We start from the raw sequence: 16,883 nt of genomic DNA on the forward strand, positions 1-16,883 counted from the left end.
ATCTGACCCTGTTTATTTAGTTTACCCTTTCTTTTCCCATTATATCCCAATTTAAGAAAAAAAAATGTTATCATGGGCAAACATAGTGGTGTGGAATAAGGGAGAAAATGGAAACCAGAGATATCTGTTTGTGACAGAAGAGTATTTATGTACCTCAGAATCAGCAGCTTTCTAATTTTCTGCTTCTCTCTGTCCTACATGCTGAAATCATTGAGTCAAGACGCTGATATATGATATAAAGGTGTTAATTGTACTTCACTGTTAAAAAATCAAAATGGTAAAATGCAGAGTCTAACAAGGCCTATACTTCCTCATCTGTAAGTTAGACCTCCAGAAATATGAATGGAGGGTGTCAGGGAGATCATAATTTCTTAGATTGGAGAGCACGAGGACTCCTCAGCCACAAAAAATTCTTCAAACTAATTAGAGCTTTCGTCATCAGGCCGAAGATGTTACAGAGGAAAATATGGACAGCAGCTGAAACCAAACATTCACTCTCCACATATACTTTATTCCTTTGCCCTCTGTCACAGCCGCAATGGATACAGATGTGCTTTGGGTGTCATATGCTTACCACATTTCAATGTAATCTAGAGTTGGTTTACTCAGAGGTAACCTGTAAAGAACAATTTTGGGTACACTGAGTTGCCCTGTAATATATTTATTTTTTTAATATATAAATGGGTTGCAATCCTTTCCAGTGAAATTATATCCCTACTGAAGAAAATGTTTCAAACTAATATATAGCCTATATAGCCTAAAAATAGTGTTTTACAAGTAAAAGTAGGCCACACATAAGGAAGAAATACCAGTGTAAAGGCAGGGCTCTGGATTGGAAATAAAAGCCATTGGCTTTAGCCATGTTACTTGGGAAAAAAAACAAACAAACAAGCAACATTTTCTGAATCTCAGTTTCTACATAAAGAATGGATTGTCTTCTTTATATGGTTATAGGAATGAAATCAATGGAACTGTTATACATACATAAAGTATGATTCCATTATCAGCTTATCTCTCAGGCTAAGTCAATATTTGCTGAATGCCTACTAAGTTCACTCTTAGGCATTGTAGATTTGGTCTTGCAAATACAAAGGTAAGAAAGGTTCAGTCTCTTACTCTAAAGAACTTTCTTACAGTTTCCTTAATTATTAAGTTTTAAATTATGATATACCAGTATTTGATTTAACTGAATTACCAATTGAGACTGAAGGATCATGAGGAACCAGGGCCATGTTTTGAACAATCCTGAATATACGACTGGGGTTGATACTGCTTTGGCTGGAGAGGATGCACAGCCTTGCCAATAACAGATGGTCCTACAGGAATAGTTTAAACCCTGAGGAGTGTTGCTTTCAGTACCATCCAGAAGTCAATAACCTTAGCTAAAGCAGAATTTAATTGTCTAAAACAGAGACTTTAGGTGTCAAAATGATTTTGCTTAATTATTACCATGTTTAAAAATCAATCAATGAATTCAACATATTTTGCCATCACTGCTTGGCAGAAGATTTTGCTGTCAAGACCAAGAATGAGCTCATGTCAAACTAAAATATCCTAACGACTGTCTGTTTTTACTACAACTTAATGTAATTTTGATACTCATTTCAATTCTGCAGCAAAAAGAATTTATTTTTATAAAATTTTGACATCTTTTTTTATGTTGAAAATTTGAAGATTAGGAATGGCAACATTAATCCATACAGTTAAATTTAGCATTATATCTTCACCTTGAAAATGGTATCAGTGAGAAAACCTCAATTTTAAAAATTGCAAAGGAAAAAATATAGATATCTTCTATTTCTAGGAAGAAAGGACACACTGTGGGTATTGTGATACCTTAGGGATGTTCTTGAGCAATATATATATATATATATATATATATATATGTGTATATACATACATATATATGGATGTGTATATATATATACATATATATATATGGATGGATGTATATATATATATACATATATATGGATGGATGTATATATATATGCATCCATCCATATATATATGTATATATATCAAGAAACTTATCTGTGTATTTTAAAATCTATCAAGAAATTTAAGAAAGCAGATGTATATTAAGTAACATAAATGAATATAATCCACCTAGTGAATGATAAGAAATGAAGGAAAGAAAAGTTGCCAGTGCAGGTGTGTTTACAGCTGACAAACAGAGGTAAGGCTATTGTGATTCTAGGTTTCCAATGTGAAAATTGGTTCAATGACATGAATATATGACACAGGAGGGCATCAACTCACAACTCAGAACTCACTCCATTTTGTCTCCATTTGTCACTTGCACCTTCTACAAAAAGTTTCCTGCAGAATCCTGTGTAGCCGTGTATTTGAAAGTCCTCAGCGTGCAGCTGCTATCACACAGAGGCACAGATTGGTTGTATCCTCCGAATCCAAAAAAGCACTGTTTTTTTTTTCCTCAAAGAAAAGATCTACTATGGAACTACTGTCAGCAGAAGACATTTTCTTCCTATAAAAGAAAGGGTTTCATTTTATATATCCTTCTGTGTCTCCATTCTTCTCCATATTGAGGTTTGTTTAAAGAGGAAAAAAATTTAAAAAACCTCATTCCCTGAATTGTGGTTGCTATTGTCTTGCACAAAAACAGTTTTGTTTTAAAAATCAATCATCTATGAAGATTCTCAGCAACTCCACCATACCTACTGTGTACTGCATGTGGATTATATGCTCTTTCTAGTAGGCAAAAATATAGGATTTGTAAAATCATTTAAAAATATACGTGGCTCTTTCCACTGATTTATATCTAACAGGGCCAAACATGTGAAGTATTGAAGAACTGCGAGGCATTTTACTGAACACTGTCATGAGGTAAATATATTGAAATACACGTATGTCTGGAATGAGATGCCGTGCTACACACACACACACACACACTATTTACAAATGGAGCAAGGATGAATTCTAAAAATACAGCTTGAGAAATGATTCAATATCAATTCCTATGAGGATCAAAGCACTCACTTAGTAGCCAGCCCTCTTCATTATGGTAATGCTATGGTTTTATGGATACCTAGGGTTTTCATCTGATTTACTTTTGGAGGAGAGTCGACACACACAACTGAGAGTTTCTTCTCAGGAAGAGTTGAAAGCCAGATCACGGGCATCGGAGGTACCAAAGGTAAGTGTGAGCAGGCCTGCACTGTCCACTTGGAATAACTAGATTCATCAAAAAGTAAATCTGTCTATTCCAAGGCATGTGTTTGAGATTTTTATTCTTTCAGACACATCCAATGTTTCTGCTTTTGGAAAAAATAGGCAAGACTAATTCTCTAGGCTATAAATCACTCTAATGCGGAGGGAAATGTGTTAGCTGGTTGTATTACAAAGCCTTTACTTCATATTTAATAGGCACCTGCAATACCAGCATTATACAAAGCTCTCTACTTTGCAAATCTTTAAAACCCCACTTAATTTTCAGTACCGATTTCCTGCAATCTAAGAGCTTATGAAGGGTTCACTGTGTTCATACAGATCTATGCAAAATGTGCCAGAATTTCCCTGTCTGTGATGGCATTCATTTGGAGGTGAATCCCAAATTTTTATCACTGGCGTGCTTATTTCCGACCAAAATAAATATCCTTAGAATGAAAGCTGAAGATTACGAGGACAAAAAGGAGGCAAAGTAACTAGCACTGGGAGAGATATATGCAAATATCAGCTCAATGACAATTCTTCATACCATTTACAATTGAAGCTTAAAGACCCAAATACTCTGCAATCCATTAGTTTCTCAATATCCTGGAAGGGATTAGAGTATTTCTTAATCAACTGCTAACAGACTGAAAAAGGCCAGAGAGTGGATATTAACAAAGCAGGGTAATACTAAAATGCAGAGATGGCCAGATAGAAAGACAAATTGTGGAAGAATGTTAAAATATATTATACAAACATGGTAAAATCAACCCAATTTCCACCTCCTTGCAGCCCACATAATTAAAAATCTATATAAATGAATGAATGCTGAGGCTGTAATAGAATCCTTTTAAGAAAAGATAAGTTCACTTGTTAACAAATTCTGGAATAATGAGTATAACATGACTAGAAAGAATTAATCAAATATGCCCCTCAAATTGTGCTTATATCTTCACCACCCCCAACTGTACAAATGGTCCCAAGTCCATCATTTTAAATGTGATATGTGCTGATGGACCAGTAATCGATTGGACTGTTAAAATTGGGGAAATATTTAAGTAATGTAAATAACAGAGAAGTATGGAAAAACCTATCCCTAATCAATGACTTCAAGTTCTGAATGCCTTAAAATCATATCATGGCTCAGAAATTTCTACTAATTCCAGTACTATTCTTATCTATAGGATACAAACTGTCTAGAGGACAAAATGTGAGTGAGAGAGTAAATATGGATTGTTTTCCCACTTTATTCCTGCCATCACCCTTTACCATTAAGGAAGGGTAGTTGTTTAACTTACTTAATGAACTTCCATTTCAATGAATCTTGACTTAGGGAAAAAAGAATATAAATCAAAACCAAAATGTCAATCATAGCAATATGTCTTTCTTGTTCTATGTTTCTGATGACTGACAGCCCAATAGGTTTGTATCAAACAAAGGTAAAAAGCATGTGTTCCTTTCCAAATGAAATGTTTGACAGATTTAACAGCTATCTGAAATAACTGATGAAATCCTAAACAGCACAGCCTATCTCCTAATGTACATGAGAAATCTTATTTCTACATTTGGATTTTTTTCCCTGATCTGATGCAGATTCAGGGGGTCCTAACTAATACAAAGGGTGTACCACATTAGCATTATTAGTTATTGAACTCCTATGCTTCCAGATATTGAAAACTTTAGAGCAAGCCCCCTGCTGCCTTGCATTCCCAAATTCTCACTAATATCTGACCTGTGATTAGAGTCATATTTTTTTTTAAATGACAAATTTTAGGGCCCTGGTATGTAGAATTCTGGAAAATCTATTAAACATAAAATCAGCTGTCAAGAAAGCCAAAATTTAAAAACCCGTGTATTTTTAAATAATTCTTAGTTTCCAACTACCTTGACTATATAAGATATTAACTAACTTGTTAATATTAGCAAGAGACTCGTTTGAATAAAGGGTCTCCTTCAAGAAAACATCACACTAAATTCAGAGAATGCTTACTGCAGGGATTTTAAGTGAAAGTGGTAAACAATTCACTAAACTCACTTTCTTTTTTGTCTGAAATAATATGCAAGCTAAGAGTTCAACTCTGACAAAGTCAAACTGAGAAAGTGCTAAAAAAAGGAGCAGTAAAGTTGACATGGCCCTCGATCCCATAAACACTCAGTCTGGTACCGCTAGACCAGAATGGCGTCTGTGGGGGTTAGTTAGCATTTGGACCATTTCTGCATTCCCACCTACCACCCCCCCCAAAATTAGAAACCAAAACAATCTGAACAATAAAATAAAATTGTGGAAACAATGCTTCTGAGAAAATAATTTACAGGTCTCACTTTCATACCTCAGTACTGTCACAGAAAATAATGCGATATGAAAAATAATTCATTAAGAGACCATTTCTAATATTTTGGGTATAGTTTATGCACATCTCACATATGTCAGTCAACATAAAAAATGAAAGTTCAAGAGTCAGACTAATTCACAATTGGTTATGAGGAAATGTGGTTTTAGATTTGAGGTTTTTCATTAAATCTAAATTGTATTTTACTATTTCATGTATATTTTAATTTGAGCTATTATGAGAAGATACATTATAGCTTGAAATATTTAATAAGACTATACATATACCCAAAGAATATCACGTATTCTTAGCAGTACAATACTTGCAAGGTAATTTTAGTGATGTTAAAGCCTCTTCTGTAACACCGTAAGGATGACTCACTTGAAACTAAGGGAACATCAGTTCAGAGTGTTTCTATATATAGAAATAATTGTAAAATTTAGGAGATAGTCTTTTAACTACTGAAATTGTTTTCTCTACGTTAACACGTATTCAGTAATCAGAAGACACATCTATGCTTAATACAGTGGCAACTTTTATTTTTACTCTCCTCAAGGTTATTAGCAATGAATACTAAAATGTACCTTGAATTTTATAGCTTAGCTGTATCAAGTTGAAAAAAAAATCAAGTATTTGTATCACAAATCCAAGAGGAAAGGTAGCCAGTTTGTATAGATGGCCCATCCTCATTTCAAATTCCTAAATCAATCCAAGGGGTCTGGGTTTCCTTTACCTCACAACTGACTTCTTGATCATAGGGCACTTGGCCAAAGGGAAGGAGTGGAAATAAAAATCGCAACGGATAACATTTTAAATATACTTTGCATCTTGGGGAGCAATTTTTCTCCACATACCACCTGTGTTCAACTGTCACGATATACTGCAACATTTAGTAGTTTCAAGTATTGTCACATTTTTTTTAGTAGCCTCACATTAGTTCAGATTTGCTGCCTTCACTTCTTTCAATTGCATTTCCCCACTGTTCTAAATAGCAATTCTATGACTGTCTTCTGCATTTTACGTGACACAGCACTTCAGTGGTTGTAGTGGGATTCTTCAAAAATGAAAAATAATCACAAATGTAGTATGGTATCTCTAAACGACTGGGAATAGAAGCAATTCCCTTTCTGTAGTAAAAGTACATGTATACACTTGAGTATAGCATGCACACACATTTTCAATGTTTAATTTCTTCGATACATACACAGATATACATATGAGCAAATACTCTCGATTGTGAACAGTTGAAGTCAGGATACTTAAACTCTAAAATAAGCATTTCATTTAGAAAATGAAACATGACTGTTTACCCACAACCAGACTGTAATGCAACTCTCACAGATTGTTTTATTACTGGAAGAAGTTGTCAAATGTAAATAGGTCACTTTTTTTTTTTTTTACATTTTCATTTATACCCCCACAAAAAGCACACTGGGGCCAAGAAAATTAATTCCCCAAGTGCTGTCAACCAGGTTGGGAAATAGCAATAAACAGCTTACTGTAAAGCCCCTCCAGCTACAATAAAAAGGCTGTCAATAAGTGAGCTGAGTGAGAGCTGGGCTGTGTACAAACAGGTACTCTGGAAATGATAATCTGAAAGGGAAAAGACCTGACGTTTCTTATTCCAATATGCTGAGGCAGTGGTTCTCAAAGTATGGTCTCTGGACTAACAGCATCAACATGCCTAGGATCTTGTCAGCAATGGAAACTTTCAGGCTTGACCCCAATGGTACTGAATCAGAACATCTGGGAGTGGGGTCCATGTTTTAAGAAACCCTCCGGGTCATTCTGAGACACCTTAAAGTTTGAGAACGTAATATCACATTTTAAAAATCACATCCACTAAGAATATATTTTCCTTTTAGAAAAATACACCAATGAGCTTTATCACTTAAAGCCCTACTGGAATTGATTATCTTGCCATCCTCTTAAACCCATAACAGTGAACTTTGCTTATTTATAAATAAATATCAAGACATGCTCTTGCTTTTCTTAAAAACGGGAAATTCCACCCAATCTGGGAAGGATAAGGGTACTTCTGAAAATTCATGCAAAATAATTTGTGGAAAATCCAGTGACAGATTTGTTATGTTCAAGGAAAATGAAAGCTCAGTGAAATCGAGTGGATGAGGAATATGGTTTCCAACATTCTTTGCAGGGTCACACAAGGCAAAACAGCAGGGGAATGAAAGACAAAATAGGAACTAATGCCCTGATGGCAGAAGAGTCAGACATTATGTTTTCATTGTATCCACAACACAGATGAATGATATTTAAATTTGGTAGCCCTTTACTCAAGAATCTTGCATTTTACTCACACATCAACTAGCACCATTAAGTGAAAAAGGTATTCCTGTTCACAGCACTCTGTGCCCACTCAACTAAAAATCTTCACACGTTATATGTTTATAAATTCCTTTGAAAGCTTTTGTTGTGATAAACCCTACTTTTTTCAAAATTGTGTAGCTTCAGGAGCATATTCTGTATAAAAGCAACTAGTTGAAGAGAAGGAGCTAAAAATAGAATTTTTATTTTAGCTTAACTAGAACATCTTCAGATAACACTCATGTAGTTCAGTTAAAAAAAAAAAAAACCTAAAAGGATCGTATATAATTTATGTTCTTCATTCATAGAAAATATGCCTCTTACACTAAAATTGTACATATTGCTATCACCAACACTTCTCCTTACTTCCAATATTCCTTTTCTCCAACACTGCAATTTTTCTTTCTCGGCGTGAAAATTTCTAAAAGGTATAAGCAAAGCCATTTCAATAGCTCTTCAGCATAATAGTGAATTACAGCTATGTCTGAACATCCAAATGACTACAATGAGAACTGCACAGTAACACATGGTCTCAAGGAATGTCTAAAATGCACTTTAGTTCCAGTTAGAGAATTAGTCAGCATCCTATTTTAAAGATTACATCATACAAATGTTCTTATGACTAAGCCTAAACAAAATATCTTTTCCATAATTTGCTGAAATGCACTTAACATTTATGTCACTGTACTACATAGAGTTTCAAGTTTTGTGGAGAAGTCAGAAAAAGTGGGCCCGTGCGTCAATGCTAATCCACACCACATTTACATGAAAAGAAAGATGATGTTGGAAGAATATCAGAATGTTTCTTTGGAAAACAAATTTCAGATTTTGTATGAAAAGTTCAAATCATGTTTGCTTTTTTCAAGACAGTATGCAAATCATAAAATATCAGCATATTGTGAGTGACCTTCACCTAAAAAGTAAATAAAAAAGCCGTTTTCTTTCTTTTCATTAATAGTACCTTCATATTTAAGTCCATTAAATCCATTAAGTCCATTAGTTTCAAAAATTACTTAGCATGATTAACTATCTTATTTACCAACTTTCTTTCACAAACCTTTACTAAGCTCAGAAATCTTCTACATTTTAAAACAACCTCTCTTAAAAAGCTGATGAAGTTAACATAAAAATATGTCTTTCCAACTTCAACTTCTATCAGATAACTTCATATGCTCCTCTGGAATTCTGACACGGACTTATTTTAATTCCTCTCATTCTGTGCCTTCAAGCTTTAAGTATATGTACTTTTAAAATGCTCTAGATATCTAATCTTTTACATTAAGAAGTAGAGATTTTAGTTGAATAATCACAGATAGACATTATGCTTACTGTTCTGGGAATATCTATGCGATTCACTGTCAAAATTACTTTTATGAATATCTTATTACCACAAAACCTTAAAGTCATTCCAGAGCAACAAACACTAGATGGTAAGAGGGAAATAGAGTTTCAATAAAACATTCTCTCTCACCCCACGTCCCACATAAAAAAAGGAAAAACTCTTGAGTTTTCAAACACTGATCAACAATTGTCAATACTGTCCTGCAAATTTATTTTTGCTTTCCTTGATTTTCTGAAATCTATTTGTTCCTTATTTTGAACAAATTCAGATGGGCCATCACCATAGGGGGACTCAGTACCAACAAGGGTGGAACTCAGATTACGAAATCCTAGAAAGTTGGTGTGGTGAGAGCTAATCACAAAAGAGCAACCAAATGAATTGAAATGCTAGTTGCTCCAGAGCAACTATCATTAAATAAAAGGTATCTTTGGCTGTAGTACCAGCTTGATCCTTCCCTCCCCCCTTTCCTTGCTACTGCGGGATGGGCGCCTGGCCAGCACAAGCGACATGATACCCTAGTGCCATCTACAGGCTATTACTGACACTCAAATTTCATGGCAATAGACAAGCACCGGTGAAATAAATTAGACAGCACTGCATTTAAATCTTTATTAACAAGGAATTATTAGACCTAAGAAAAACTAATTCTGGATTTGGTTGAAATATGAGTTTCTCAGCCTCTTAATCCCTCTTCATATGGCATATTTCACAGTTTAAAATGAGTTATGACAGATCACTTATGCATTACTAAGATGGGAGAATATTTACAATGGATTCATTCTTTTCTGTATAAATTGGTTATATCAGGGAGAAAGCATTCCTTCTATTTTTTTTTTTTCTTGAAAGAGTACTTTGGCCATTATGGACAATTTGCCAACCTTCTATTCAATACCCAATGTACTATATTACAATGAAATCATCTGAAATCAAAGAGAAGGCTTCCTATATGGCTTCGTTGCAATCTATCAACAATCATGTGCTTCACGGCTGATGTACATTTAATAAACTACTATCTTGTTTAGAGACTAAAAAAAAATTAACCCCTTTAGCAACCACAGCTCCAAAATAATTATAGCGACACCTTCAAACGTCATTTAAAACTTGGGATTTGAAGGTGACTTTTTAGATCAAAAGGTAACGTGAAAATCTTGAAGCAGTCAATTTGGAAACCCCAGGAGCAGAATTTGGCATAACAGGACAGGTTTTCTTCTTCAGCAAACATTATCTTGGGACATTTTGGAATTATTTCCTCTTTTCATCTTTTGTCATTTGAAGGAAACTGGGAAGTTAAATAATTCTCAGAACTCAGAAATTTCAAAGCTGTTCTAAAAATTCTTGACTGAGCCCCAGAGGAATAAAAAAAGGGGTCAAGTTTTTTTTTCCCTCTTTATAACTAAGCTAAAGTTAGACCAAAACAAGAGACACACTGGCACGTTAATACTGGTTGACTGGGCACTTGTATGCAGTACTTATAGACCAGTAAAAGTGCTCGTTTACCTGTCTGGTGTGTAAGGGGCCCTTTGTCTTGAAGCCTCCTTGGGAACTGCACTCTGAGGCACTGAAGTGATCTGAACTAGTGGAAGAGCGTTTGGAGAGGGTGTCACAACCCCCGACAAAGGTGTTGTCCAAAGGGAGTTCCTGAATCACATGATGCTTTTTCACGGAAACCGGAGTGTCTGGTTTAAGATGAAAAGCAGGCTGTGGAGAAGCAGATTTGTAGTGCTTGGCCAGGTCAGGGCTGTTAGGCTTGAAGGTTGTTGGAGGGGCTGGGCCCCAGTCAAATCTTCCTATACTTTGCTCCTCCAGCTCAGCGGGCAGGCTTATTGTCCCATTGATAGGTTCGTGAACTGCATCGTCAGGTTTGGACTCTTCAATTGTAACAAAGTTCAAAAGAGAGCTCTTGGGAGACTTTCTTTTCTTCCTTTTCTTTTTCTTGTTTTGTTTGTTCTCCTGGTTTGGGGACATCCACTCAGCACCTTGCTTGCTCCTCTGAGCTGCTTTGAACCTCGATGCATGGCGACATCGCACCAGGACGGTGACGAAGATCACCACTATGACCACCATGGCCCCTGCGACGATGGCAATCATGATGGTGAGATAGTCCTCATTTTGATAGGGTTGGCTACTGTCCCCTATGTTCCTATCCAGTGGGGTCTCCATAGTCCTGCGAATCAAGTCATAGATATAGGAGGCATTCCCAGCGGTGTCATTAACGTAAAGAAAAACAAGCACGAGTGTGTGCAAAGACTTAGGGTATCCCAGGTCACTTATATTGACCACCAAACGGTGCAAGCCCACATCAGTAGGTGCTGGCTTCTCTTCCAGAGTGATGTTACCTGTTACTGGATCGATCCGAAACAAGCCTTTGTTGTTCCCACTCACAATTGTATACTTCAGTTCGGCGTTCATCCCAGTGTCGATATCCACCGCAAAAACTTCTGCTACCACAGAGCCAGGAATGGCTGAGAGGGGTACCAACTTAAAAGAAGTGTTGGAAGGTGGAGAAATGACAACTGGGCTATTGTCATTGACATCCATGACATTGATAGTTACTTTTGCAGTGGAGGAACGAGGTGGTTGTCCTCCATCAGTGGCTTTGACATCAAAAGTGTAGGAACTCTGCTGCTCTCTATCAAATGAGACATTTGACTTTATGACTCCAGAATAGGGATCCAGCACAAAATTATCATTGTCATTTAGAATGGAGAGAGTCACAGCTTTATTCTCTCCAGCATCTGCATCTGTCACTGTGATTACCCCCACAGTACTATACTTTGGCAGATTCTCAGACACAAAAAATTGAAAATGATTATGAGTAAACTTGGGGCTATTGTCATTCTCATCCAGAACAGTAACTATCACGGCCGCTTGGCTTTGGAGGGGAGGGGTTCCATTGTCCCTGGCAGTTACTGTAAAAATGAACCGCTCCTGTTCTTCTCTGTCAAAGACTCTGGAGGCTGTCAAAACTCCTGTCTTTCGGTCCAAATCAAAGAAGGAGGCATTCGGTCCAAGCTGATAAACAATGTCCGCATTTTTCCCACTGTCTTCATCTGTGGCACTAATAGTTGTTAAGTATAACCCACGTCGGTTGTTTTCAGAAACTGACAGCTCAATTACAGGCTGGTTGAAAATTGGTGGGTTGTCATTTTCGTCCTCAAGCTTAACCCTTACCAGGGCAGTCTGATTTAAACTGGGTTTCCCAGAATCAGAGGCAACAATTTTAAAGCTGAATTCTTTGGTGCCCTCATAGTCCAACAAAGAGGAGGTCTCTAACAAATATTGGTTATCGTATACTGCCTTCAAATGAAATGGGACCTCTCTTTCAATAAAACAGATCACTTTGCCATTCACATCTGTGTCCTTATCTGAAACTGTAATTAGGGCAATCTTTGTATTGACAGGATCTTTCTCAGATAAATACACTGTGCCATTGATGGGACTTATAATGTACCTGAGGTCTATGTTAGGAGGGTTATCATTTACATCAGTGACATTGATGGTAACCGTTGCTCGAGCAGGAGTGGAGCTGCCATCACTAGCCAGCACTGTCACTTTGTGAATGGCTGTCTCCTCTCGATCTAGGGACCTCTGAACTGTAATCAGCCCAGTAGTATTATTTAAAGCAAAGAGCCTTTTGGTTGCAGGGGCGACCTGGGCACCAAAAATGTACCGGATTTCAGCATTACTGCCTATATCTGCATCAGTGGCATGGAGCTGAATTACAGAGGTGCCCACAGGAGCATTCTCTGGAATATGCACCTCCACTTGACCCTCTTTAAACACTGGCCTGTTGTCATTTACATCACTTACTGTGACCTGCAGTATGGCCGTGCTGGATTTCTGTGGAGTGCCTCCATCCTCTACTTTGATTTTCATCACATAGGTATCTTTCTGTTCTCTGTCCAAGTTTTGCTGAACAATCAATTGCGGCCACTTCTCTCCCTCCGGAGTTTCCACGATATCCAGTCCAAAAACACTCTGCCCATTTAACAATTCATAATGCTGTACACCATTGAAGCCTGTGTCAGGATCTGTTGCTGATGGAATTGGAAAGCGGCTGTTGATCAAAGTGTTTTCTGGAATGGAAATATTGATGACAGGGGATGGAAACATGGGGGCATTATCATTGGTATCCTTGACAATTATTTTTATTTTGATCAGCCTGAAAAAATCATTGGGGAGGATCACTACCTCAAGTTCAAAGAAACACTCATTCTCCTCAGCATAAGAGGCTCCAGCACAGAGTTTTTCTCTGTCTATTCTATTGGAGGTTGTGAAAATTTCCCCAGTGCTACTGGATACTTTCACCAAAGGGGCATCCCCAGCTTTAGAAACCAGTCTGTAGACAAGGCTGGCACTGGTCCCTGTGGCAGCATTGATGTGAGAAATGTTCAGATCCTTTGGTATGTTTCCTATGGGCACATTTTCAGGCAATTCCTCTCTAATAGTGTAAATAAGTTCTTGAGCTATTGCGGAATCCAGCCTTAAACAGGCAATCAGAGCAGCCAACAGGTAAAAATCCCTCAGGTCCATGATAATGTATTTATTTTCTTTTCCTGGATTTTAGGGTTTAAAGGTTTCCACTGAGGAATGATGCACGAATTGCAAGAGGAAGCGTGCATGGACTGGAGGATGCATTACATCTCATCGCTTATTTGGAGACAGCCACTGTCAACACAATCGTATAGACAATATTATTCTTCAGTAAACAAAAACACACAGTCATGAAATATCACAACACATTTTCCACTGCACATTAGTAAACATGGCAGTTTGCTCTGCCACTGTTTGCAAGTTAACTCTGTGGATGAAAACACTAAATATCCACTGCTTGTTGCATTTGCCAGGAGAAAATGAAATTAATCTACTTTTGAATTAAGGACAGCTGCTATTTTTACCTGAATTCACCCACACTGTTTTTCAGGACACTGTTTAATTCAAAACATGCATTCTTGTTCTCCTCTTCCCCTCCCCCTGTCTTACCCGCCTCCTGGCTTCTAACCCACCTCCCTTAGTTTTTTTAGGTGCAAGTGAAAAACACCAAGTATTTAGCTATGGTTCCTGCTAATTGCTTTGTCACATGTCAAATGTGATGTTTTCTTCTCTGCTACACTGAGTCACCTCTTTCCTCTAAAAAGACTATCTCTTCTTTCCTCCCAGTTCCTCAACTGCCTTCTAATACAATCTTACTGGGAAACAAGCACCCGGACATGCTGCTGCAGCATCAGAAGCAATAGTCACCGGCCACTACATAGCCTCATTGCTTAAAAGCACGATACCAACACTTCAAATTTCCTACCCAGACCTTGCTCTCATTTCTCCATATTGCCAAATTATCCCCATTTGGATTAAGAAACACACTAAAACTTTTAAAAATGTATATAATACAAGATTCCTCATCCTAGATGTGGAAGAGAGTGTGGAGATGGAAGTAAAACGCAGCTAACATTTCCATGTAACAGCACAATATTTTCTACTGAACATAAAAGAGGAAAAAATGCAGTTTCTTAACCCTGATCCCTGGTTATAATATGAGTAACATCTGCCACACATAAATACTGCAACCCAGTAACGCAGGTAAAAAGGCTTCTGTTTAGATGCTCCCCTAACTGCAATTTAAATGGGTTCAAGGCTCCAGGCAGCTACCTACTTGAGTAGAACTGGTCAGTTCCCAGGCTCTAATCTTATCTGCATTAGGCTGTACGGTAGCTGATGCCCGCGATTAGTTCCAGCAGAGTGATGCAGGTAGGGATGCAGATACAGCCTAGTAGGTGAGCTCTGCCCCAACCGTCTACCCAATTACAAACATCCCTCGTCCACACTGAGGACATATCTAAACACAAAATTTACAATTGTGCATGCGAAACTTTACACTTACGTTAGTTGCCTCAACCTTTCCCCTTTCCCGGTATGCTGCAGTTAGGAATGATTTGTTCCAACACATAGAAAGCCATGCATCTGGTAGCACCAGTTTGGGGAGAAATCAGAAGCAGCAAAACGTTTCCTCCTTGTGAATTGTGTTGCTTCGGGCTGGCAAATTAGCAACTCCAGAGAACAAATTCACAGATTTGTCGTTAGTCATTCTCTTCACATTTTCGTCTCTATTACCACGGGGTCTGGGCTCTTCTGGTATTTAACACACACACAACATCCAGTTGCACTTCTTCAGCTCAGGGGTATTTTCCACAGCATCAGGCATACCATTTCCCTCCGATGTCAATACTGCTTAAGTCTAACTTCTGGTAGGAAACGTCAGAGTTGGGGTGATGGTGATTCTCTGGCTGCTCTCCGGGATGACAGTTGCCCGAAAAATTCCTAATCGGTTATCTCTTTCGTGCTTCAGAGACTCTAAGGCGCTCCTTCCTGTCTTGCATGCTCTCCCTCTCTCCCTTCTCCTCTGCCCCTCTCTCCTTCTCCCTCTCCTCTCTCCTCTCTGAACTGAATTTCTTGATATAACTCTCAATAAGCCCAGAGGGAGGGCGTGACTGCCAGAGCCCCGCCTCCGGCCCCTGATTGGCCCGCATCTTGCGGTGCGGGCGGCTGCAGCCAGGCACGAGGGAGGGGGCGAGGAACAAGGCGCTGACTGTCTCCCAGCCTCCCCTCCTCAGCGCCCCCTCGGCAGCCGCGAAAACCCGGAGAACTGATCCTGGCCCCGGGAGAGCCGGGCTCCAGGAGGCGCACTGAGCATGCCCAGCAGGGTTCGGCCCGGAGGGAAGTGCCGCTGCTCCCCAGGCCGGCGCGGAGGCAGCTCTCGCAGCGTGAGCCGCCCTTTGGTTTGCTCTGTGCGGCGAGGGGCAGAGAACCGCGGTGCACCGGTGGTGGGACGAGCCGGGGCGGCGCGGGAGGCAGGCGGGCAGTGCAGGCAAGGATCCGGGGAGCCTCCCACACCGCGTTGGGCGGATGGTGGGGGGTGGGGGGTGCAGAGACGGCTCATCTCCGAGAGCACATTTCGCACTTGTCTTTACTAAATGGAGGGGCCAGAATGCGAAGGGAGGGAATAGTCAAACCAGGGTATGAGACACGATATGCGCTGTCACCCCTCAGGAGGAAGCACGGGCCAACGGATCTCCGGAGAGCGTTAAACAGACAACATGCCCGGTGCTGCAACTAGAGGCTTTTGCTGGCAGGAACATTGGCAAGAAGGGCAGAGAGGGCGGATAGCGAAAGGTCGGGACAGGATATTTGAATCTCAACCAGGACCGGAAAGAAAATTAATTTGCGCACTTTCTAGAAGCAGGGTGATGGAAGATGCCCGGGGAAAGGGAAAGTGGCAGCTTCTGGGACGCCCTTGATCAGCCCCAGGCCTGTCTGGCGTGCGGTGCAAAGTCTCGTCTCGGAGAACAGCGTGGGCCACGGCGACCTATCTTAGCTGCCCTTGCACTTCGACTCCCGCGGTGTCCAGAAACCAAGGAACCCGAGCTCGTCAGGTCGCGCGGCTGCAGCAAAACCTGCATCCAGCTCACCTAACTGCAAACTTTGCTTGTGAGAGGCTGGAAGGAGTCCCGTCCAGCTGTTCCCCAAGCTGTAGAGCATTTCCTTTCCTTTTGCACTTCTGATTGCAACTTTACATGTAGTACTTGTCTCTCCCTGTGCATTTCTGACTCCAGTTCTGTAACAAATCCTCACAGGTTTCTCCTTTTCATACAAGAGCTAAACGGAATGACTCCGGAAAGGATCAGCCTTATTCCCTAAATATTAGCCCCCGAAGCACTGTT

At 39.3% G+C, this 16,883-nt stretch overlaps 1 protein-coding gene across 12 annotated transcripts in view; it reads right to left on the reverse strand.

Annotated features, from left to right (window-relative positions):
• The window catches only part of PCDH9 (protocadherin 9), a 918,758-nt gene extending 903,138 nt beyond the window's left edge, over positions 1–15,620 (reverse strand). For 11 of the 12 annotated variants that reach the window (XM_011288914.4, XM_011288878.4, XM_019827782.3 and 8 more), the window contains exons 1-2: positions 15,047–15,619; positions 10,666–13,836 (exon numbers count right to left, since the gene is read on the reverse strand). In XM_011288914.4, the coding sequence (XP_011287216.2) occupies positions 10,666–13,701 (3,036 nt within the window). In that variant the 5' untranslated portion in view covers positions 13,702–13,836; positions 15,047–15,619. Of the gene's footprint in view, positions 1–10,665; positions 13,837–15,046 lie in introns of all 12 variants that reach the window. The other variant, XM_019827804.3, reaches the window with a different exon arrangement.
• Between the last annotated feature and the right edge of the window lie 1,263 nt (positions 15,621–16,883).

The sequence above is a fragment of the Felis catus genome, chromosome A1 (genome assembly GCF_018350175.1).
Source record: "Felis catus isolate Fca126 chromosome A1, F.catus_Fca126_mat1.0, whole genome shotgun sequence".
In the NCBI taxonomy this organism is placed as follows: domain Eukaryota; kingdom Metazoa; phylum Chordata; class Mammalia; order Carnivora; family Felidae; genus Felis; species Felis catus.